Genomic DNA, 25,854 nt, shown 5'->3' on the forward strand with positions numbered 1-25,854 from the left:
GTACAATTGTGTTTTTTTCATTAATTCAGCTTAAGACCTAGATCAAATTAACAAATTGTTTCTTCTCATTAATTCTAGTTCATCTCCTATGCGAGTGACCTAAGTTTGATCTCCTGGCAATGAGAAATTATTAGGTCCATGAGAATACTATTGAAGTGGTTCTCCCAATAAACAAAACGCTATACTTTATGCGAGTGTGACATCACTTTATATTTTTTATTTTATATGTCTTGTGATGATTAGAAACATGATTCACACATTTGCATAAATAACACTATTTCATTCGTTAGGAATACCATTTCAACATTACTTCTGTGGACTTAATAATTTATTCCCAGCAAAGGTAACCTGATTCTTTTATTCATCAATTAGTGAAGCATTGCATTGATTTTTTTAAAAAAAAAGTATATTTACAAAGAGGTTTAGCCATGATTTCTCTAAAAAAAGAAATTAGTGAAGCATTGCATTGATTTAATCCTGATTAACTTAAAAAATACAAAATAGTGGTAATAATATATCATAAAAAACAATGATGCATTTTTTTTTTATATTGTTACTTATTTAGGGAAGATTTTATTTTTTATTTTTTAAAAACTGGAAGATGCTGGTAATTGAATGAGATCTCAGTGGTTTAATGATTACTTGGCTGTGAACTTTGAAAAAGATGTAGCTAATATCATTAATGATAAAGCTATCATACAAAAATTTCAAAATATGAAAAACTCATCGAATGAAATTTTAAAACTTTATGTATTTGAGCTTTTTTTATGCTAATATATTTAAGTTTTATTTTTATTAAATTTCTGTTTAATTTAAATTTCTTAATGACCAACTTAAAAAAAAAAAAAAAAAATCCCGGAACCACCACTGAATTGGGTTCCAATCCATTATATATGTTTTTTACTCAAGTGATGTTCATATATGTTATATTTGCAGCCTTCCCAAAGACATATATCTCCTAACACAAACTACCGCTATTTGTCTGCTCACTCCTCACCGGTTGCTTTGTGCCCAAATATTTTTTAAAAGTCTGTGTCTATCTGATGCCCAAAATTTGACAACTCGGTAACCACATTATTTTAGTATAATTTATTTTTGGATAAACTTTGTAGCATCTCAAACTCTCTGTATATGTATAATATCTAATAATGTGCGTGTGTGGACTAATGTATCACTTAGCCGCAGCGATGGACATGGCTTGCTGAATTCATACGTCCTAAGTCTTAAATTACTGTTCCTAAGAATTCATTTCGTGTGCGCAAACAATAATAGAAAGTTGAATGTTAAAACCACAGGTAGAATCATGTTCGCGCACGTAAACAGCTGACAGTTGAATGTGTTGCTGCTTCATTTCCATCATCATGGTCGTCATCATTGTTATCAGCGTTGTAGTATAAGTATGCGATATCTACACCCTAAAACCTATAGGGAAAAACCAATATGGCCATCAACCAAGTTCATTTTAATGTTATGATCCTCCTACTGTGTGGTACGCTTCCACACCATTCTTCTTTTTTATTTTAACTCTTTCTTTCTTTTCTTAAAAAGTGCCTTCTGATTCAAAGGCCATTGATTTATTTATTTATGTTTAGTCCACTTGTTTTTGGTAATTTTATACTACAACTGTCTTATGACATTTTATTAGTTTCACTAAAAGCAACTTTAACGGAACCCCGATTTGTGCGTGTTGAACGAATTATTGATATTTTTTAATTTCTTACAGCTGCCTATTTGTATATAGTGGTCAAACGTCTTGTAACTCAACTGATATTTATTGGTATTTTCAATTGAGATATTTAGAGTACAAACTCTCTCCCATTATAATTATTAAATTTAAAAAAAAATAAATAAATAAAAAATCTGTTTAGTAAAAATAGAGACCAAAATATATTGTCAGTTGTTATTCAATCATTCATAGATTCTGATTTTTTTTTACTACCATATATTGTTAGGTGCATTTATGGTGGGAGTTCTCAATCCAAAAGTTGTGACTGCGCAAGCTCCTTGCCCAACGTCAGAATGCTTGTGCGTATTTAATATGACTTGTGGGCCAGACAATACGCCGACGCCATATAATGGCTGCACTTGCTGCGACAACCCAGGCTGCACCATTAATCTGTGCGATAATACCTCACTTTACTGTCCTACAAATTGAAGGGGTGGTCGATGCTCCATGTAATACATTTCAAATTCTCTGTTTGCAAATAATGAGATTTATTTTGCAACAGACTTAATAATTGTCATAATAGTAAAATAAAAATAAATAACTATGACTCTATGAGCATTAATCTGCTCAATGTATTCTCTCCATGATTGGAACCTATAGGCTCCAATTCCTTCATCCCCACTTATTGTGTTTGAAATAAATAAAAAGACTGAAAATTCATTGTCTCCCACTAATGTGCAGTTGTGCTCTTTTTATTAATTCAGCTTTAGACCTAGATCAAATTAACAAATTTTTTCTTCTCATTTATTCTAGTTTGTCTCCCATGGGAGTGACCTAGGTTTGATCCTCGGCAATGAGAAATTATTAGGTCAACGGGAGGATTGTTGAAGTAGTCCTCCCAATCAATGAAACACTATTTTTCATGCAAGTGTGATATCACCTAATATTTTATATTTTATATTTCTTGTGATGATTAGGAACATGATTCACACATTTGCATAAGTGACACTATTTCATTAGTTGGGAAGACCATTTCAACATTACTCTTGTGGGCTTAAAAATTTATCCCCTGCAATGGTGACCTAATTCTTTTATTTATTAAAATTAATTCGTATCCTTAAAATCTAGCTCAAATAAGCAAATTGTGTGTTTTTTTTAATTAACTAATTTGCCTCTTTAAAATATAACTCAAATAAGTGAAGAAAAATCCTTGTGCAATGTGACTAGCTCAAATAAGCAAATTGTATTATTTTTACTAATTTGGCTCCTTAAAATTTAGATCAAATAAGAAAATTATGCTCAAAATCTAGTGACAATTACAAAGAATGCAAAACCAATGTATGTCTTCTTCTTTTTTTTCTTCTTTTTTTCCTTTCTTTCTTGTTTTTATTTATTTATTAATTATAATTATAATTATCATTGGAGAGAAGGGACATTACATTATATCTTCCAAAATGCAATTTGATCAAATTTTTACACTTAATCAATTTTAAATTAATTCTTGTTAGAATCAATCAAAATTAAATGTTTAAAATTGGACATGATCATGGTCCATTGTGTTTGCGCATCATGACTGTGGAAAATTGTTTTGATGATAACTTTTGATTGGGTGGTTTGATCGAGGCCTGTGACATATTGTTGTAATCTTTAGAAGTTAAGATTTGTTTTGTGTCACAAATTTAAAGATCTAACTATTGAAATTATGATTATGCTCTTAGCGCAAAATTATTGTTTTGCCCTTAATATCAGTTAAATGTTAGTTGTAAAATAGGGTGTTTATAAAGTTTTTGATTTGTGGATTGATTAAGTGAGTTTTTGATTTGTGGGATTGAAACTGATTGCCCTACACTGTCCCAAAGGAGAAAAATTGCACCACTGCAAGTCATAAGTTTGATTTTAGGCAGTCTATAACAATGTTGGTTATGGGAAAATCAACCCTATTAGTTCGATGAAAAATTTGGGTAAAAACCAAACCAGCCAAACTATGCACACACCTAGTAGATAGAAATCTTTTTTGTTTTTTTTTTAATGAAATATTTCATAAATTAAGTTATAATATGAGAAGTCACATATATAACTATTACATTTATACAAACCCAGCATAATTTTATAAAATGTTTGCGGTAAGTGTCATTTTGTAAAATTTCAAAATTGGTTGCTATTATTTATAAAATAAAATAAATAAAAAATTTCTTCACCTCACGTTAGGGACTGAGATGTGAGTGGATTTGGCTGATGTAGGTCACCATGCCATGACCAACTAGCATCGACGAAATCATTTAGCACAAAGACCTCAAACAATGAAACATGATGAATAGAAAAGTCCTACATTATTTTTGGGTAAATTATAAAATCCTCTCTCGAGGTTTTAGATAACACGTTGCCTCAAAAATATAAGGGAAATGACACTCTAATTCCTTGATGTTTGAAGCAATCAACACATTAACTCTTTAATTATTAATTGTTTTTTTACAAGATAGAATTTTTACTCTAACCTAATTTAAGTATATATGTGTATGAAGCTCTTTCCTGAAGACTTGAATCCCGACCCTTGCCTCCCACACCCTACAAACACTTATACTTGTGGAGTGACCATCGCACCAAGGGTGTGCGGTGGTAATTATTAACAGTTTTAGAATATTATAAAATCTGAAAAGATTTATTTGACTTAACTCGAACTATAGTTAGTGAAAGTTTTTGAGTTAAATATTGTTGGAATATTCATGTGTAATCGATGAGTTGGCTTAGTCAAGAAATCTTGTATTTGGATACTAATGACAAGAATAAGTAATTAATATAATATAATTAAGTTTTAGTCCATTGCTTAATTTTGTGACTCAAGTGGTGTTCATATATGTTATATTTGCAGCCTTCCTAAAGAGATATCTCCTAACAAAAACTACCGCCATTTGTCTACTTACTCCTCACTAGTGGCTCTGTGCCCCAATATATCTTAAAAGGGATTAGGATCCAATGCAATACCTAGGGTATTACACAGGATGCAATTCACCTTATTTGTCTCACAACTTTTTTTTTTACTTTTTACTTTTTCAACTTTTACTTTTTACTTCTTATAAAATTTTTTTTTTTTAAATTAATGGTTGAGATTGAAAGTTGCTTTTTGCAACTATCAATCTCAGCTATTAAAAGCAATTGCATTAGGTGCAACACTCTATGTATTGCACCTTATCTCCATCCTCTTAAAAGTTTGAGTCTATCTCGTGCCCAGAACTTGACAACTCGGTAACCACATTATTTTATAATTTTATTTTTTGGATAAAGTTTGTAGCATCTCAAACTCTCTGTATATGTATAATATCTAATAATGTACATGCAAGTGTGGACTAATGTATCACGTAGCCACAACGATGGACATGGCTTGCTGAGAGAGAGAGAGAGAGAGAGTGTTTGACTTTTGAGGTGGGTTGTTGAAATAATAAAAAAAAAAATGTATAAAATGATTATTTAAAAAAAAGAAGTGAATAATAGATAATATGATGTATGTGAGAATTTGCAGAAGAAAACTCTGATTGCATTAATTAGAAAATGATTGTACAAGAGCTTGATATTTGCCTTAAATTGAGTCTGTACCATTTTGTGAAAAGAAATTAAATGAGCTCTAGCATTAGATTTAGCTCTCAACAGGTATATCCAAGTACATCTAGTTGCATCATCAAGAATAGAGAGAAAATATTTGAAACCATCATGAGTAGGCATTGAGTAAGGCCCCCATATATCAACATGAACAAGATCAAAAGGTGAACCAAAGAAATTGTTATTAAAAGGAAAGGGTAATCTTTTCTGTTTTGCCATTGGACATATATTGCAAATATCAGTACAAGTGTCAAAGTAAACAAATAGACTATCTTGTAAAGATACTAGCTTATTTAAGGAAGGATGACCTAACCTAAAGTGCTAAATTCTAGGCATGCTACATACAGCATTGACAAAATAAGAAGAAGAACCAAGCTTGTGCTTGATGAGATGATCTGACAAAGAAGAAGGACTAACACAATCTGGTCTTTGCAGCAAGTAGAGTCCATGATGTACTTCACCTATTCCAATCGTCTTCCAAGATAAAAGGTCCAGAATGAAACAAAATTGAGAAAGAAAAACAAGGCAATATGGCAATTTTTGAGTAAGTTTGCTTATGGACAACAAATTAAAAGAGAAAGAAGGGACACAAAGTACATTATCTAGGATCAAAGTACTAGAAAGTTGGATTAATTGTGTCAATGTGAGTAACTTGAGCACTTTCTTGATTATGTAATTCAACAATGGAATGGATTATACTAGTTATGGTGGTGAGTAAAGTAGCAGAATAGATTATATGGACAGTGGCACCTGTATCTAAAACCCAAGTGTTGCAACTATAAGCATTCCTATTTACTACCTTAGTTGCAAAAACAAAATGTTTCAAGCTGCAAGATTTACCTACAATTGGAGTAGTGATTGAAACATTGTAGCCATTGCTGGTTGAGTAGTTTTTGGTGTTGCATTGCTCCCTTGAGCCTGAAAACCAACGCCTGGAGACCCAATTAAAGCCAATAGTCTTTGATACTAATATGGAGTAAATGGAAAAGTTTGTGGAGGATTAGGTTGTTGCATAGGCATAAGGTTTGACTCCACACCACCAAGAACAGCTCCAAACTCAGGCCTACAACTTGATTAGCCTTTGGAGTCTTTCCATTGGCCTTGTATCCAAGAGGATACCCATGGAGCATGTAGCATTTTTCCATGGTATGCCCTGTGATTCCACAAGGATTGCATATAGGTTTGTCCTTGCCTTTACTCTTGCTGCCTTTCCCTATTGGACCACTTCCATAGGCATTTCCATAAGCAAGATTGGCAGATCCTGCAGTTGATTAAGCTGCCAAAGCAGTGGATTCAACATAAGCCCCAGCTGAGTGGCCAATGGACCTTTGACTCTCATTTTGGATCAACAAAGAATACACTTTGTTGATTGAAATCAAAGGATCAATCAGAAGTATTTGTCCTTGAATCTGACTATATGATTTATTCAGTCCCATCAAAAATGGCGTCATAGAATCTTGCAATTGGTACTGAGTTAGCTTCTCATTGATTGAGCACTGGCAAGAACCATAGGTGCAACAATACAAAGCTCTATAATTCTCAATCTCATCCCATAGAACATTCAGTTGAATGAAATGATCTGTGATAAAGAGCTCTCCTTGTGCAATTGTTGCAAGTTGTTTTTGAAGTTGGAAGAGTCTTGGTCCATTTTTCTGGGAATATTGATTCTTCAAATATGTCCACACCTCCAAAGTAGTGTTCTTGTAAACAACACTTGGAAGAATTTTGGGAGAAACACAATTGAGAATCCTAGAAACCACCATATTATTGCACTTAGTCCAAGCTTGAACAAGCAAAGGATTCTTTGCCATGGATGGAGTCAAAAAGAGACTGCCATCAATGAATCCTGATTTGCTTTTTGCTCATAAAGCTCTTTGCATTGACTTTGCCCAACTTGGGTAATTGTCGTTGACTAGAGGCTGAGCAACAAGAATCGTGCCTAGATTCTCTCCATAGTGCAAAAAGAATGGGTGTGACTCATCAACGGTTGTGACAGATTGTGCTAGATTCGCCATTGAAGGACCTTGGAAGGAAAAGAAAACTCTGATTGCATTAATTAGAAAAAATGATTGTACAAGAGCTATTTTATACAAGAGCTGAAGCAAAAACAAACTCTTAAGGGCATTCTTATCAAGCATTCTAAAAAATTTAGCATTTACCGTCTCAAAACCTAATTTTATAACATATAACACATCACTTTACAATGCAACTTATATCAAAACTTCTATTTTTTTTTTTACCATTTCATTTAAATATTGTTTCTTTATTATTTTTCAATAATTTTTAATTTTTTCTCTCTCCTCTGTCTCTCTCTTTCTCACAGCACCGTCGGCGCCATACTACCAACAGTCACCACAAAACCCACCACTCACAACCACCACATCCACTCACCATCACCAACCACAACAGAAAAAAAAAAAAAACCTCCCCCGGTGAGGGCGAATCGGAACCCTCAACCTGCAAATCGGAATATGAGAGAGAGATAATCATAGATCTGAACCGGTGAGGGTGAGTGGGAGGGCGAATCGGAGGCAGTGGCGACTTGGTGACATTGCAGCCAAAGAGTAGAGATCGAGTGACTGAGAGTAGAGAGATAGGCGATGTTGTAGACGAAGAGTAGAGAGATTGAGTGACTGAGAGCAGAGAGATCGGCGACAAGCAGAGACCGGCGACGTGCAGAGATCAATGACAAGCAAAAATCAGTGACGAGCACGACAGACTATGAACCACGGAAAGAGAAGAGAGAACAGAGATGAAAAAAGTGAGAGAGAGGAAAGAGAATGAGAAATTAGAAAGTACCGTTGGGAATAAACAACTATTTTTTATTTTACAATACAGCTATAGTGCCCTCTCAAAAATGAGATTGCACTGTAGCAAGATTGTAAATTTTATAACATATACCAGGTTTGATGGAGATGGTTTTTTGGGGTTTTGATCCTAAAAAATAGCATTTATAGCATATGAGAGGCTTGATAAGAATGCTCTAACTAACTCCACATTATACGGATCTAAGCTGTATAACCAACCAAATCATTACACGTGTACATGTATATATAACTAAAACTACAGAAATGAACTAGTCCTAAACTACAAGTCGCACAAGCTGCTGTTCTGGACTGAAGGACTATTGTATTGCTACAACTGATGCAATCCTTCCACTCCTCTGTTTTGGACCCCCTGCCTCTCTGCCTGAAGGATTGTCTCTCTACATTTCAGTACTTGTTCATCTTAGCTTGCAACATTAGACTTGCCCTTTTGATAATGTACGTGTTTTGGTAAGGTGATTGTGTAAAATAGAATAAAAATGAGGTTCTTATGCTAAAATAAACAGAAATTTTAAAATGACTGATCTGAATGTTCTAGGTCTTAAATTACTGTGCTTAAGAATTCATTCCGTGTGGGAAAACAATAATAGAAAGTTGAATGTTCAAACCACAGGCGGAATCATGTTTGCCCACACAAACAGCTAACAGTTGAATGTGTTGCTGCTTCGTTTCCATCATCATGGTCGTCATCATTGTTATCAGCGTTGTAGTATAAGTATGCGATATCTACACCCTAAAACCTATAGGGAAAAACCAATATGGCCATCAACAAAGTTCATGTTAATGTTATGATTCTCCTACTGTGTGGTACGCTTCCACATGCACCTTTCTTCTTTTTCTTTGAACTCTTTCTTTCTTTTCTTAAAGTTCCTTTTGATTCAAAGGCCATTGATTTATTTATTTATGTTTTCTCCTCTCTGATTATCTGTTGACTTGTATTTGGTAATAGTATACTACTACTGCCTCATGACATTTTATTAGTTTCACTAAAAGCAACTTTAATGTAACCCAGATTTGGGCGCTTTAAACGAATTATTGATCCTTTTCACTTTCTTACAACTGACAATTTGTATATAGTGGTTAAGAGCTTGTAACTTAACTGATATTTATTGGTGTTTTTAATTGAAATATCTGAAGTACAAATTCACTCTCTCCCGTTATAACTATCAAATTTAAAAAATAAAATAAAAATAAATAAATAACCTGTTTGGTATAAATAGAGACCAAAATATATGGTCAGTTGTTATTCATACATATATTCTGAATTTTTTTTATTTGATTATGTTGTTAGGTGCATTTCTGCTGGGAGTTCTGAATCCAAAAGTTGCGACTGCGCAGACAGATGGGTGCCCAGAATCTTGCTTTTGTATGGAGTATATGACTTGTGGGTCTTCAGACGAAAAGCTATATAATGGCTGCAACTGCTGCTTTAACCCAGGCTGCACCCTTCATCTCTGCAGTAATACCACCATTTCCTGTCCTACAAATTGAAGGGGTGCATAGTCGATATTGTTCCATGTATTAAATTTCAAAATCTGCTTGCAAAATAATAAGCTTTATTTTGCAACAGACTTAATAATCGTCATAAATAAAAATCAATCACCATGAGCCTCACAGCTCAATGGCGTTGCCTTCTTCCCCCCATGATTAGAAACTAGATTCTAATTCTTCCACTTCCACAATTCCACTAATTTTGATAGCCAAAAATAAAAATAAAGACAGTTTGTGAATTCATTATTTCCAAGTTGTTATGTGCAATTTGTTTTCTTTTTATTAATTCTGCATCTTAAAAATTAGATCATATTTGCAAATTTTGTTCTTATTAATTCGTCTCCTTAAATCTAACTCAAATAAGCAAATTGTGTTCTTTTTATTAATTTGGTTCCGTATATTATATATAACTCAAATAAGTAAATAAATTTCCTTGTGAAATGCACCTAGCTCAAATAAGAATATTGTACTATGTAAATATGTTATTAATTCGGCTCCTTAGAATCTAGCTCAACGTTACTAAGCAAATTGTGCTCTTTCTATTAATATTGCTCCTTAAATTCTGGCTCAAATAAGCAAATTGTGCTCAAAATCTAGCGACTATTTTACGAGCAACACCAATGGCACAGTATATCTTTAATCTTTGGAAATGCAACAAGTAAAAAGCGCCCCAAAACTGTATAAGTTATGTAAGGGAACCCATGAGTGGATAAAAGAATATAAGGTCGTAGCTAATAGCTATAGTGGCATAGTAATAATTTTTTTTTTCAACGAAATAAAATCTAATTTAAAAATAAATAACTAAATACAGTCCATTGGAAATCTGATTAAAAAGAATACGAGGTCTTTCTACATTTTTTTGGTACAATTTATATCTTTCTTTCAATTTAATATATGCTCCTTTTCAATCCATTAGAAAGCTGCAATCATTGACTTCTAATTAAGTTCTAATAAGGACCACTTTAAACTTTTACTTCGTATCCATTATTCCATTTCCTGTATTAGTTTATGTTTTTTTTTTTGATAGGATGTATTAGTTTATGTTATTCTTTGCCCGTAAGAAATGCACATGTTCTTATAAAAAAAATGGAAAAAAGAAATGCATATGTTGATGTTATTTTTGTAATGTTAAATGAAGTCGAATATGTTCAAGGGTAACTTGGAATCAGGGGCGGAGCTAGGGGGGATAAAGTGGGGGCAATTCCCCCCCCCCCCCCCCCCCCCCGACCTCACCCAAACCCACTACCCCTTAATATATATTTTCCTATATTTTCTTTGTGTATGTTTCTGTATGCTTTAAGCTTATATTCTGCAACTCTACATGTAATATTGCGCTATGGGGTTGTCACTTTTGGCTCCACTAGTAATGTACTTTTCTTGGCTAATAATTAGCAAGAAGTTCATTATATTCTCCTAAAAATATCATTTTTAGTAATAATAGCTTTGACCTAAAATTTTATTTTGAAAATATTTAAAACTTGTCTAATATAATGAAGAGAAAAATTCTTATATGTACTCTATGTAATTTTGAAATTAAAAAATGGTATAATATCACAACCACAACATCTCCAATCAATATGCCAAAATTTTTATGTTGCTTTCTTCAATTCTTCTATAATGCTTTTATGATAAACACAATATAGCATAGAATTAATAAACATCAATACTTTTATGATTTAAAAATAAAAAACGCCATACAATCTATTTATAAAAAAATCTAATGCTATGCACAAGGAAAAAAGAAATAAAGAAACAACTTAACACTTACATAATATTTTATATGCTAATCATATTTTTTTGATTAATTAGTTAAGTAATTTTTTTAACTATACTAATTAAAAAAAAAAAAAGGAAATTAATTTTACCTTCAACTCTTTATTTTCATCTCCCCCCCCCCCCCCCGGCCAAGCTAGAATCTTAGCTCCGCCACTGCTTGAAATTATCATTATACTAAGAATCTTTGTGGGATAGACCATCACCAAGAATAATGTTTAGATATAAGAATATCATACCCAAATTTTAAAAAAGAAATTGTTAGAAAATCGAGTTTTACATTTGAAACTCGATTTTTAGAAAATCGTGTTTCAAAACAGGGGCATATCTCTAAATAGTTTCAGACATGGAGCATTTTGCTGGAAAATTTGTGAGAAAATGGTATTTTGCCATTTTGGCCTTAAAATTATATCATTCAATCCCATTAAAAAAAATTTGTATCATTCAAATTTCAAACCATGGGATGTTTAGCACACATAATACAACCATTGACATCATTAACACCTTGGAATAAAAATTATGGGCTCACTATCAATAAAAAGACTTATGCGCCATACTGGATTGAATGCATAACAAACATAACATAACTTACTCTCCATCCTTCCATAGGAGAAGATGCCGTTTGGTTAAAGACAATTGACTAATAACACCCCCTAGAAATAGATCACTTGTTAATTTTTTATACAATATAGAAATTATATTATAGTATAATCTAAGTATATATATGTGCGAAACTCCCTCTTGAAGACTTGAACAGTTAAACCTAGTCTTTGCCCCCCACACTCTACAAACACTTTTACTTGTAGAACAACCATCGCGCCAAGGATGGACATTGGTGATCACTTCTTAATTTTTAACTTCTCATCAATCTAAAAACAGAAATAGGATTAGTATTCCAATATATATAAGTAAGGTGTTTGAAAATTATAGTTATTCATTTAAATAGTCTAAATTACACTTGTTATCAATTAGCTCAATGCAATTTGTCAAAAAACTTGTGACTTAGTGGTATGAGTATGACCCTTTGCTTATTAATTAGAAAAGCTGGATTCTAACCCCTTTACCTCAATTGCAAGCCAAAAAAAAAAAAATCCTAGCTCAATCCAATCTCAATGAAGAGGGACATTTGCTTGAAGTTATGAATACATTGTAAAATAATTCCGCCATTGTTGACTTCTAAGATCCATTTAGGAATCTTGACTATATATTTTTTTTTTCTTCCAGCAAGACCTGCCTATTCTATGCCAGAGCCGTATTCATATCTTCTCTTAAACTTCTAAGATCCATTTAGGAATCTTAACTATGTATATTTTTTCTTCCAGCAAGACCTGCCTATTCTACGCCAGAGCCGTATTCATATCTTCTCTTAATTAATCTGTGCATGTTGATGAAGCCACAATTTATTAGTTTTGAAGTCCCTAGCCTCTTGCTATGTTGACTTTGTTGGTCAATATAATGACCTCATAGCTGAGGTGAGAACAGATTGGTGTTGAAAAATCTACTTTTTTTTTCCTCTAAATTTTTGTTTTAAGGACAACATTGCTCTTTACTATAAATTTGCAACTTTAACACCTCAAAATTGGTATAGGAGGAAATATGGCTGGCAACAAAGTTGGTGTAATATATCTTCATTACAAATACTACGTTACTTTTTATTAGAATATTTGAAAATTATATCACACTGAAAATAAAAACATCTCAAAATCTGAAATTAGACGTGTACATAAGAATAATAACAAAATCTTAGAGAGAGCAGCTAGAGTTTATTAAGGAAGTGAAATGTGAAAAGAAAAAAGAAAAAGAAAGAAAGAGCAAGAGATGAGAGAAATAAAGTAGGTAAATATGTAAGGGAAAGTTTTGCAACATGACAATACACACACACACGTGTGTGGGTTGAGTTGTGGTAGGTTAGAAATATTTCAACTTGTTATTCAATCTGACCCATCTCATTTAATGGACTCACATGTATTGAGTTGGGCGGGTTGACGGGCCACGGGTGACGATTTATGCATAACCCTTTTTTTTGTATTTTTTTGATAACCCATTATTTGTAGTGGTGAATGTGCTTGTCCTTGATAAGTTAGCTAATGTTTGTAATAGAAATATGTCTATTTCGGTTTAGTCTAATATAATAGTCCTTTTGACCCAATAAAAAAAAGTTACAGTTAGCGCTGTGCATGCATTGACATTGATTCTGCTGATCTAGTTGTCTTCCAAAATCTGTTGGAACAAAGTTTTCTATTAATAAGTTCCGTTGGAATGATCAAGCTCAACTGGCTACAATGTCCATCTAGAATTATTTATATCGTTCTTCTTTTTAGCATATGTAAACTTCCATGATTGGCTTCTTAGGTCCATTTAAAACTTTTACTATGTACATATTCCCCCTATTAATTTATGTTATTCTTTATTTTATTTTATTTTATTTATACAAGATAGAATTTTACTCTAACCTAATCTAAGTGTATATGTGTGTGAAGCTCCCTTCTGGAGACTTGAACCTCGGTCTTTGCCCCCACACCCCACAAGCATTTATACTTGTGGAGTGACCATCGCACCAAGGATGTGCAGTGATAATTTATGTTATTCTTTGACAGTAAGAAATCCTGATTTTATTTGCAAAATATTGTAGCATGTATTGAATGCTACTTAGTAATTGGGAAAATTGGGCTTTTGCCCTTATTTTGCAAAAAATCTAGCAATATGTCTATATTTTGAAACTATTTAAGTCCGTGTTCCTGTTTTGAAACTCGATTTTCTCAAAATCGAGTTATACCAAATCAAACGTAAAAAAAAAAAAAAAAAAAAAAAAAAAAAAATGGAACTCGAGTTTTTTTAAGTTTGATTGCCTATAACTTGATTTTCTACAGATCGAGTTTTACATTGAAACTTGATTTTGAGAAAATCGAGTTTCAAAATAGGGACACGGATCTAAATAGTTTCAAAACAGGAACATATTGCTAGATGTTTTAAAAAATAAGAGCAAAAGCCCAATTTCTTCCTCTTAACAATATTATTGATGTTTTTAAGAAAGTAGCGCTAAAGTAACACTTTTTTACAACATTTTTACAAATGTTTGAAGTAACAAATTTTTATTGGTTTACATTTGAACTTACCACTCATGCCATTTTTTTATTTTCTAATAATTACTCATCATATTAGAATTTGTTAAAAAAAAAAATTTATAGGCATTTCTCTCTTTTCAAAGATCATTAAAAAATCTATAGATCTAAAATCTAAAACAAAATTACAAGCCCAAAAAAATTAGTTTAAGAACAAAAATTACCAATAGTAAACCTAAAAAATTAAGTCCTATCAACCGATTTTACCAAAAAAAAATACAACTTAATTAGTCTTTTCAAAAATTTTAAACAAAATAATTTTGTTTGGTAGAAGACCCATGCATTAAGGACAACAAACTAAAACAAAAAACTTTTAACATCTAAGCCGCCACACATGGCCAACAGCAAAGTTGCCCCCTCTAATTCTTAGTTCTAGCTCCATCCTTGATTACGAGAAACCCTCCATTGCAACTTGACTAGTTCTTTTTGCCATTTATGAGATATAAAAAAATTTTATAAAAATAATCGCCCTTTATTTTATTTCATTTTTCTCCATCTTTTTTCTATAGCTCACTCATATGGCCTCATTTAGTTTTGTTTTGTTAAAATTGCTTAAACATTTTGCTGATGTGATTTCGGGGTTGGATCTGGATGGTGATTATAATGGGATCGCCTGGGCGGTACACGTCTTTGTGGGATCTGGTTGATGGAATTCAGTGTCCTTTGATGACTTGTCGTTGTTGTTGTCGTTTGAACTTTGAACTTTGAACTTTGAAGCTCCTCCGCCTCTGAAGAAGCAAAAAACCGAGGTGGAAACACACACACACACACACACATATATATATATATATATATATATATATATATATATATATATAATGCAGCGTTATCTTGGGAGTATTTTACTTCTTAGTTCTTATAAGCACAGACTTGCACACAGTTGAATCCCATCTCCTTTAAACTCTGCTCTGGTGTAAATCCAACCCAGATCCCATCTCCTTCAATCTCACTACCTTTTGTTAAAATTTGTCTCCTCAGTCCTCAATCCTCACCATTTGCTCCTTCAATTTCTTAATTTAAAGTCTAAGTCTATATCTGATTCTTATGCGCAAAACTTGAAGATTCGGTAACCACATTATTTTATAGAGTTTGTAGTATTTCAAACTCTTTGTATATGTATAATATCTGATAATATGCATGTGTGGAATAATGTATCACATTGGAACAGCGATGGATATGGCTTACTTGCGTAAACGAATATAAAAAATATATATATAAAACAAAGTTGAATATTCATCACAGCACAGGTTAAATCATGTGTGCTCACACCACATAGATGATTATTCTAACTAAACAAACTGATAAAAGTTGAATGTGGAGGTTTTAGATAACACGCTGCCTCAAAATATAAGGGAAATGACAGTCTAATCCTTTGATGTTCGAAGTAATCAACACATTAATTCTTTAATTATTAACAGTTTTAGAATATTATAAAATTTGAAAAGATTTATTTCACTAAACTCTAACTATAGTTTGTGAAAGTTTTTGAGTTAAATATTGTTGGAATATTCATACATAACCGATGAGTAAAATCTTATACATTTGGATACTAATGGCAAGAATAAGTAATTAATATAATATAATTGGGTCAAGGGCGGCGCTATGTGTACTTTAGGAAACTTGGAAAAAATAATTTTTATACCTTAAAAAAGAAATTCAATAAGTATGTGTTGTTGACCACCCAAAAAAAAAAACTTAACCACCCTAAAAATAAACTTGAACATTTTAAATAAAAATTTAAGCCCATTAAAAATAAAATTTGACCTCCCTAAAATTTTGGTCCGTTAAAGATTGAACCAAAATATTGCGACAAATATTATGTTCATAACATTTTCACAACACTTTTACAACAAATTCTAAGAGGCAGTTGTTATCGGTGGACAAAAAAACAATTTCAGTGTTAGGCAAATTAGAACTAGTAACAATTGTCACCTTGAATTTGTTGTGAAAATGTTGTAGACGGAACATTTTAAAAATTGTTCAAACAAACAAATTAGCCTAAAAGCCCAAATCAAATGTTTCATTATGATATTTTAAATTGTTTTTTTCAAAAGATATATTTTAAAATCACTATCTAAAAAAAAATTGCATATTTTCCTATAGCTAGTCGGTTAGTGATTGCTTTTGTCTTTAGCTTAATTTATTGGATTTATGTGGTACATCTTATAGATATGCATATGCACTAAAATAATGCCCTAATACTTTATCGAACATGAATGTAATGATTTAATGCCTAAGTTGAATACGTTGAATGAACTTCTCTTTTACCCTTTATTCATTTATTAGCACTATGGAAAAAATTCTTATAAAGAAATCACTTTAATAACAAAATTCATCTTTTAAGCAAATTTGTACTTATTTGAATAATGCTTTTTTAGATCCTACGCTATGGCTATGAGAAAATGTCTCATCTATTTATCCTAACGATCAAGGGAAAAAAAAGTACATTTACAAAGAGGTTTTAGCCATGATTTCTCTAAAAAAGAAATTAGTGAAGCATTGCATTGATTTAATCCTGATTACCTTAAGTAATACAAAATATTCATAGGAATATATCATAAAAAGAAAATGATGATGCAGTTTGTTTATATTGTTACTTATTTAGGCAAGATGTTGGTTTTTTTTTAATAGAAAGATTTTGGTAATTAAATGAGAGATTAGTAGTTTAATGATTACTTAGTTGTATACATTGAAAAAAATGTAACTGATAGCATTAATAATGAAGCTATTATACAACAATTTCAAAATATGAAAAACTCATCGAAGGAAATTTTAAAACTTTATGTATTTGAACTTTTTTTATGTTAATATATTCAAGTTTTTTTTTTATTAAATTTTTGTTTAATTTAAATTTCTTAATGACCCTTGAAAAGAAAATTCTAGAGTTGCCACTGAATTGGATTCCAATCCATTACTTAAATTTTTTTACTAAAAAAGTGTTCATATATGTTATATTTGCAGCCTTGCCAAAGAGATATCTCCTAACAAAAACAACCGGCATTTGTCTTCTCACCCCTCACCAGTTGCTCTGTGCCCAAATATTTCTTATAAGTCTATGTCTATCTGATGCCCAAAACTTGACAACTCGGTAACCACATTATTTTAGTATAATTTAAATTTTGGATAAAGTTTGTAGCATCTCAAACTTTCTGCACATGTATAATATCTAATAATGTGCGTGTGTGGACTAATGAATCACTTAGCCACAGCGACGGACATGGCCTGCTGAATTCATTCATCCTAAGTCTTAAATTACTGTGCTTAAGAATTAGTTCCGTGTGCGCAAACAATAATAGAAAGTTGAATGTTCAAACCACAGATGGAATCATGTTTGCCCACAAAAACAGCTAACAGTTGAATGTGTTGCTGCTTCGTTTCCATCATCATTGTCGTCATCATTGTTAATAGCGTTGTAGTATAAGTATGCGATATCTACACCCTAAAACCTATAGAAAAAAACCAATATGGCCATCAACAAAGTTCATGTTAATGTTATGATTCTCCTACTGTGTGGTACGTTCCACACCATTCTTCTTTTTATTTGAACTCTTTCTTTTCTTAAAAAGTGCCTTCTGATTCAAAGGCCATTGATTTATTTATTAATGTTTTCTCCACTTGTATTTGGTAATAGTATACTACTACTGCCTTATGACATTTTATTAGTTTCACTAAAAGCAACTTTAACGTATATAGCGGTCAATTTGTATATAGTGGTCAATCCAGAGTATAAATTTACTCTCTCTCATTATAATTATTGAATTTAAAAAATTAAAATAAAAAACCTGTTTGGTATAAATAGAGACCAAAATATATGGTCAGTTGTTATTCATACATATATTCTGAATTTTTTTTTTTTGATTATGTTGTTAGGTGCATTTCTGCTGGGAGTTCTTAATCCAAAAGTTGCGACTGCGCAGACAGATGGGTGCCCAGAATCTTGCTTTTGTATTGAGTATATGACTTGTGGGTCTTCAGACGAAAAGCTATATAATGGCTGCAACTGCTGCTTTAACCCAGGCTGCACCCTTCATCTCTGCAGCAATGCGACCATTTCCTGTCCTACAAATTGAAGGGGTGCATAGTCGATATTGTTCCATACTTCCATGTATTAAATTTCAAAATCTGTTTGCAAAATAATGTGCTTTATTTTGCAACAGACTTAATTAATAATCACCATAAATAAAAATCAATCACCATGAGCCTCGTAGCTCAATGGCGTTGCCTTCTTCTTCCCCATGATTAGAACCTAGCTAGGTTCTAATTCTTCCACTTATTTTGTTAGGCAAAAGAAAAAATAAAAATAAAGACAGTTTGCGAATTCGTTATATCCAAGTTGTTATGTGCAATTTGTTTTTATTTATTTATGCATCCTAAAACCTTGATCGTATTAGCAAATTTTGTTCTTATTAATTCGTCTCCTTAAATCTAACTCAAATAAGCAAATTGTGTTCTTTTTATTAATTTGGTTCCATGAAATATATATAACTCAAATAAGTAAAGAAATATCCTTGTGAAATACACCTAGCTCAAATAAGAATAATGTATTATGTATATATTTTATTAATTCAGCTCCTTAAAATCTGGCTCAAATAAGCAAATTGTGCTCAAAATCTAGCGACAATTTTACAAGCAACACCAATGGCTTAGCATATCTTTAATCTTTGGAAATGCAACAAGTAAATAGTGCCCCAAAAACTGTATGAGTTATGAAAGGGAACCCATGAGGGGATAAAAGAATATAAGATCGTAGCTAATAGCTATAGTGGCAGAGTAATAATATTTCTTTTCAACGAAATAAAATCTAATTTAAAAATAAATAAGTAAATACAGTCCATTGGAAATCTGATTAAAAAGAATGCAGGGTCTCTCTACATTATTATTTTTTTTTTTTTTACAATTTATATCTTTCTTCCAATTTAATATATGTTCCTTTTCAATCCATTAGAAAGCTGCAATCATTGACTTCTAGGTTCTAATATGGTCCACTTTAAACTTTTACTTGGTATATATCCATTTTTCCATTTCCTGTATTAGTTTTTTTTTATAGAATGTATTAGTTTATGTTATTCTTTGCCCGTAAGAAATGCTTGTGTTCTTATCAAAAAGAAAAAAAAAATGCATATGTTGATGTTATTTTTGTAATGTTGAATGAAGTCGAATATGTTTTAGGGTAACTTGGAATTATCATTATACTAAGACTTTTTGTGGGATAGACCTTTGAGAGCTCGGATTTGTATTAAAAACACAAGAGCTGTTCAAATAAGAAAATATTACGGCTCGATTGATTTTACTCTAACTTAAACTAAATGCGGAATAGAGTAAATACGAGCGAACAAACAATAAAACTACCCTAAGCCCTATTCATCATATCACAGTAGTAAAATGAAAACTAAAATAATAGGGAAGAGAAATGCAAACATAAGATAACACGCTGATGTGTTATCAAAGAGGAAACCGAAGAACTCGGCGAAAAACCTCTTCCCCACCCTCCAAGCAGTAAATCGATCCACTAGACAATAAGTTGGGCTACACGAATAGCAAGAGACCCTCTAGGCCTAATCTACCCAGTGCACCTAAGCCATCCAAGCTCCTACTCTAACAAGGCTTCTTGAAACCGTGTCTTGTCTAGCTTTTCGGATCCTGCAATGCGCCCGATTGCATCTACCAAAACTTGGCTTCTTCCAATGCTTCCCTGCAGCATTAAAACCTCACTTGACACTCAGATTAAGTGTGGTAAGTATTTGGACTATCAACCTCTCAAGAATATGGATATGGAGAGGTAGGAGTATGAAGAAAACCATAAAGGATTATGTAGATGATTATGGGCATAAAAGCACTAACTCTCAAGTGTGTTTGCTAGGGTTTTCTCTTTGAAAAGTACTCCTTACAATATGTGGGTATATATAGTATGGGTGAAGCATGGTAGAGCAAATAAGCCAAAATAACAAAACAGAATGTTTCACGGGTATCTCGCGGGAATGCCTTACCCGTGAGCTACTCGCGAAAACCAGTAGTCACCAGATTGTCACAACTCTTAATATTCCAGTCATATGCTTTTCACATAACTTACTTCATGAGAAGTTTACTCGCGAGATACCCTCGAAAACCACTCCTTCTTTAATGCAAGCTCGAGTCTTCACACTCTCTCACACATAACTCATACAATGAAATCCCACATAAAATACAGGGTAAACATGATTGAACAAAATTACAATCAAATTTGCATAGAATTAAAGCTAACACAAAATAGTTATAAATAACAACTTTACAATCTCCCCCTTTGACTATTTAGTGACAAAACCCCTAAAACAGACTCTAGACTTAGACGTGAGTTTGGGAATAATGGCAAAACTCACTCACACCTAATCTAGAAGCTGTGAAACACTTGCACGTATACACCTGTATCCTGAAACACTCGCACACAAACAAAACTTTCATTAAGCTTATGACAAGTTGAATACAGGGTACGTATAGAAACAAGTAAAATGCGATTAAGGTAAAAAGCAAGATATAAACTATGAAGTATAACTTGATCATACAGGAACAGCCATTAAAGAACGACTACAATGATCATTTAACTAGTAAAAGATCATCCGGACACGCAATGCAATTAAGAGCAAAGCAATAATTAATTGCATGTCCAAACACACAACCAATGCAAAACATCAAAGTATTTGCATTAAGGATACAAGATCCAACAAGGGTGCAAGTGTGAAGTACTTAAAATAATGTATGCATTAATCTAGAAGTACTTTAAAAAGCTGCAAAAGCAAAGATACATAAAATAAAGTACTAAATATAAACAAAAGTTTTAAACTAGAGTACTTTAAAGCTTTAAAAGAAAGCAATGTAAATAACTAAGAGTTATAAAAACTATGAACCACCAAAATAAGCTCCTAAACCACCAAAATAAACTGATATCTCTAGCTATGCTCCCCCTCAAACTCAGTAGCTCCCCTTCAAACTACTCCCCCTTTTTAACCAAAATGGCCAAAGAGGCTAAAACTCTTCAGATTCTGATTCAGAGCCTAGTTGATGATGCCGCTGCTCCATCATCATGTCATCAATCTGAGATGAAAGTGCAGTAATATGGCCCTGAACATACATAAACTTATTTGAGGTGTGTTGCACATGGGATTCGATCATGCCATACATCTTCTCAACCCTTACAATGAGATGGTCAAGGCAATTGGGTCCTCGTGCTGGTGCTTGGGAGGATGGCTGTACAGAGCCCTCCGAGGCTAATGTAAACCTATCTATCTCCTCCTCCGTGTCCCCACGTTCTTCCTCAACATTGTCCCTTGGGATTTGAGAGACGCCGGTTTTTGGTCCGGTGATATGAGCTTTGCTTCGAGTCATTGTTGAAGCACCAATAGAAGAGTCTCTTTGCACCATGGTGAGACCACTCAGGAACTTTAGCTTTGTCTTTGCAATGAGACCCATGATGGGACTAGGGAATGGCATTACGATTCTCGAATTCCTCTTAGTGATGGCTTTTGTCAAGAGGTGGAAGATGTGACTACATATGTCAATCTCCTTATGTGTGAAGAGATCATAGAGAAATGTGGTTCTTGGTGCTGTCAATGTGGTCAAATTTGTTATTGGGTAGAGGTTGTGGATCATGATATGGCCCAATGTCCTCATCTCCAGATTGAAAGGAATTGTGTACATTGACTTCTTTTGGAGAGTACCACCGAGGAGCTCCACCATTGGTTCAAGAGAGTCCAACCTATCATCATATTGGATGGAGATTTTTTGAGATGGTGGACAAATTTCCAAGTACTCTTGAATGGAATACCTTGTGATAAAGAATTCCTTTTGTCGCACCCAACAGTTAATGCGATCCCATTCCACAATGGCGTTTGAAAAGAATTCTCTTATGATTTCCGAAAACACATTTCCACTTGGATTCAGCAACTTAATCCAAGTCCTCTCTTTGAAAGTGTTTTCAAAGGTCTCCATTTTAACAACCCTTTCCATGATAATCGTTGCCTTTTTGTAGAATTCATTGTATGCCAACCTTGCATCAATGTTTCAAAAAAAAATTTGTGTCTGTGTGTGGACACTTTGGTCCTTTTTTTGTGGTAGAATGCTTAGTAGGAGACATATGCAAAAACAGATACAAAACACAAAGAAACAAGTGCAAAAACACAAACACACGAACACAAACTTGATTAGTACCAAGTTAGTCCATAAACAACTACAAAATCCTAAAAAGAACATAGACAAAGTCAATAGATCATGTCACAAGTGCTAAATACGTAATAACAATTATCTAGCATGAGTGATATCTAAAACATGACAAGTAAACAAGAGTGTGCTTCAAGTATACATGCGGTATGCATATGTGATGCATGATCAAGGCATGATAAAACACATATTGGTCAAAGTGTGTAAAACACACAACCAATGATCAAAACATGATAAACATGTATAATCATGGTAATCCCCAAAGTTTGGTACTCATTGGAGTCCAAAACAACACCAAAATGTCATTTGGGAATTTTATCAAACACTTGGTATGCACCCACACAACAAAGATGTAGACAATGCATGAACATGTGTAAATCTTGCCTAAATACAAGTCAAAATGCCACAAGGGGACAACACAAACACAAACAAAACAAATGGGATAGAACCCAAACAAGAAATGAAAAAAAATTTCACAAAATAGAAGTTGCCCAACCCTTTTTCAAAAATATCCCAACACATGCAAAATCTATCAACTAAGGCATAATCTAATGAAATAGAGAGGAAAGATTGAATGAACATACCTTAAAGATGATTTGAAGATGATTTCTCTTGAAATTTAGTTAGGTTTTTGAGAAAAAATTGGTTTTGGGTTGAGAGAGGCTCAATGGAGGCAATGGGTGTGTGTTTGAAAAACTGTCATGTTCACCCCTTTAAAAACTGAAAACACGCGTTTTTTGCGAGATATCTTCTCGTGAAGTTACTCGCAAAAAATGCCATTGAAGTACAAAACTTTTCGTGGGAAGAGCTTAGTCGTGAGACAGTTGCAAAAGTTTCTGTCTGAATTTCATGTGTTTTCATATTTTGCCTATCTCATTTTCACAAGAAGAGTTTAGTCATGAGTTTCTCGTGAAAATGCCTCTGAAGGAGTTTTTGATGAAAACATAGAAAATGCATTATGAACAAAAACTTAAAACACAAAAGTATAAGAACACTGCCAAAACATATAAAATACTCAAAGATCTTTTTGGGTTTGATCGACAAGCAATTGAGTATACACGTCACATTTGAACATATACAATCACACAAATGAAATAAGCATTCATTAAACAATAGACTTGTGTGACATGTGTGTGTATCAAATGTGGAATAGTCCTTAGTCTAGAGTAAAGTTTCAATGATCAATTCAATCAAGTCATACGCAACTAGTACTAAGTCAAGTGGTTTATCTCAATTACAAGAATAAGCATATATGACCTCCCACAAGAAAATGATCATAAAACTTTGAAGCTTTGCTTTTTAGCCTCTTACAACTTATAACATTTGATTGTATAAAAACATTACATCTCATTTTGAGATCGCTAACTGAAATTTTTGATATTTCAATTTTTTGAGTAAGCTTTTGGCTTTTTGAGACACCATATATTTCAATACAAGTCGTTTTCCCTTTTTTCTAGTCAAATACTAGTATTTGCGACGGCTTTTGCAACTCATTATCTCTTTTAAAGATTTTACATTTGTTGAACTATAGAGCAAAAAGATAAAAACGTGGGAAGATATATAAGCACAAGTTTATGTATGAAGACTAACAAGACTATTGACTCATCATTCATGATAAGCTTGAAGATCAATTTACAACAATCACACATAGATTTCAAGATTTTTTCCACAAAGATAGATATGCATACAAAACAAGCTAAGCTCATAAATGCACTATGCCATTAGTACGAAGGTGCTTGGCCAAACTCACATGTGATAAACACAACACAAGCAATCAAACTTTTTGGAGATTTTTCAATTTTTTATGGGTTTTTGAATTTTTCAACACACTAAAACAACACAAGTAAAGTAAGATCAATAAAAACAAGTACAAAAAAAAAAACTTGTAAAAGAAACATGCTATAAACTGGAAGCAATGACACAAGATGATTATGTATGTCACGATGCATGAACCTATGACCCTATACATTGGAAGAATTAATGCATGGACATAGAGAGTGATCATGCATGAGTATCCTTCTTCACCCACACTTTACAAGTTTTTTGGGTGAGACCCTTAGATGGAAGGGTACGACCAACATAACTTTCCAACCTCGGAATGAAGCTAGCAAGGCATAGAGAGATATTCTTCAACATTTCCATAACGTCTCCAATGAGATGTCCCTTATTTTCTCCCTTAGGTTATGCTCCCTTTAGTCTTTTCTTTGAACTTTCTTGACCACACATAGAGTCGGCCTTTTTGAATGCATGAAGCTTGAAGCAATTAGGCCTTGTGTGCCCTTGAACGCCACAATGTTGACACACATGCTTCACTTAAGGCCCCCTTTGGTTTTTGAGTAATGATTTCCTTTTATCCTTCAGTTTTGCACCAACGGTTCTCTTTACAGCAACAGGGGTCTCTGTATTAGGCTCCACTTCTTTAAGTTTCTCAACATTCTCAGCTGATATGAAGATTTTTATGAGGACAATACGTTGTCAAGTTTCTTGGTGGAGATACGCTCAACCTTGACATTGGCTTAGATAATTTCAAGTTCAAGAAACTTGATCTTAGAATAAACTTCAACCAACTCTTCCCTAAGTCCCTCTACTTCACATTTTGTTTCCTTAAGTTGCACAAGGGTACACCTATGCTCTTCTTCAATCTTCTTTATTTTTCACACAGTATGGTTCGCAACCTTGGCGCATTTGCCACAATCTTCTAGCAAAGAATCATATGCTTCTTGAAGGTTGTTCTCACCTTCATTTTGGCATACATCTTCATCTTCCGATTCTTCAACTTCCTCACCCTCGGAATGCTCACCAAGTTCATCAACCAAATTGCTCAAATCATCCTCAGAGTCAACAGAGGTAATTGCCATGAAGGCCCTATAATTTCTGTCACTGTCACACTTTCCTTCCATATATGAATTTGAGCTTTTGAAGTCGCTAAGAGTAGTGGCAAACACCTTACCCTTTCCTCTCAAATAGTTAGGACATTCCTTCTTGAGGTGTCCATGGTCATTGCATTCGTAGCACACGATTCCTTGAGGGGGTTGAAAGTCCTTCCCATCTTTCTTCTTGAACTCCTTCCTACCACCTTTGGAAGATGAAAACTTCCCTTTGCTAAAAGACTTGCCACTGTTTTTCATCTTTAGAAATTTTCAAAAGTTCTTTGCAAGGAATGCTACCTTCTTCTCCACATCATCTTCTTTGG

At 33.1% G+C, this 25,854-nt stretch overlaps 1 protein-coding gene and 3 long non-coding RNA genes across 4 annotated transcripts; 3 read left to right on the forward strand and 1 right to left on the reverse strand.

The window, feature by feature from the left end:
* The first annotated feature begins 1,344 nt into the window (after positions 1-1,344).
* LOC142607418 (uncharacterized) lies at positions 1,345-2,396 on the forward strand. The gene is made up of 2 exons (XR_012839321.1): positions 1,345-1,489; positions 1,953-2,396. It is a non-coding gene; the product is annotated as an uncharacterized LOC142607418 (long non-coding RNA).
* A 4,135-nt stretch (positions 2,397-6,531) lies between these two features.
* On the reverse strand, positions 6,532-7,071 carry LOC142623593 (uncharacterized). Its single transcript, XM_075797036.1, has one exon. It carries the CDS (start codon positions 7,069-7,071, stop codon positions 6,532-6,534), a length of 540 nt encoding a protein of 179 aa, XP_075653151.1.
* A 1,693-nt stretch (positions 7,072-8,764) lies between these two features.
* Positions 8,765-9,822, forward strand: LOC142615689 (uncharacterized). The gene is made up of 2 exons (XR_012840829.1): positions 8,765-8,892; positions 9,377-9,822. It is a non-coding gene; the product is annotated as an uncharacterized LOC142615689 (long non-coding RNA).
* An 8,017-nt stretch (positions 9,823-17,839) lies between these two features.
* Positions 17,840-18,796, forward strand: LOC142615697 (uncharacterized). Its single transcript, XR_012840831.1, has 2 exons — positions 17,840-17,984; positions 18,342-18,796. It is a non-coding gene; the product is annotated as an uncharacterized LOC142615697 (long non-coding RNA).
* Positions 18,797-25,854: the final 7,058 nt, after the last annotated feature.

Source organism: Castanea sativa, chromosome 1, assembly GCF_040712315.1.
Source record: "Castanea sativa cultivar Marrone di Chiusa Pesio chromosome 1, ASM4071231v1".
Lineage (NCBI taxonomy): Eukaryota > Viridiplantae > Streptophyta > Magnoliopsida > Fagales > Fagaceae > Castanea > Castanea sativa.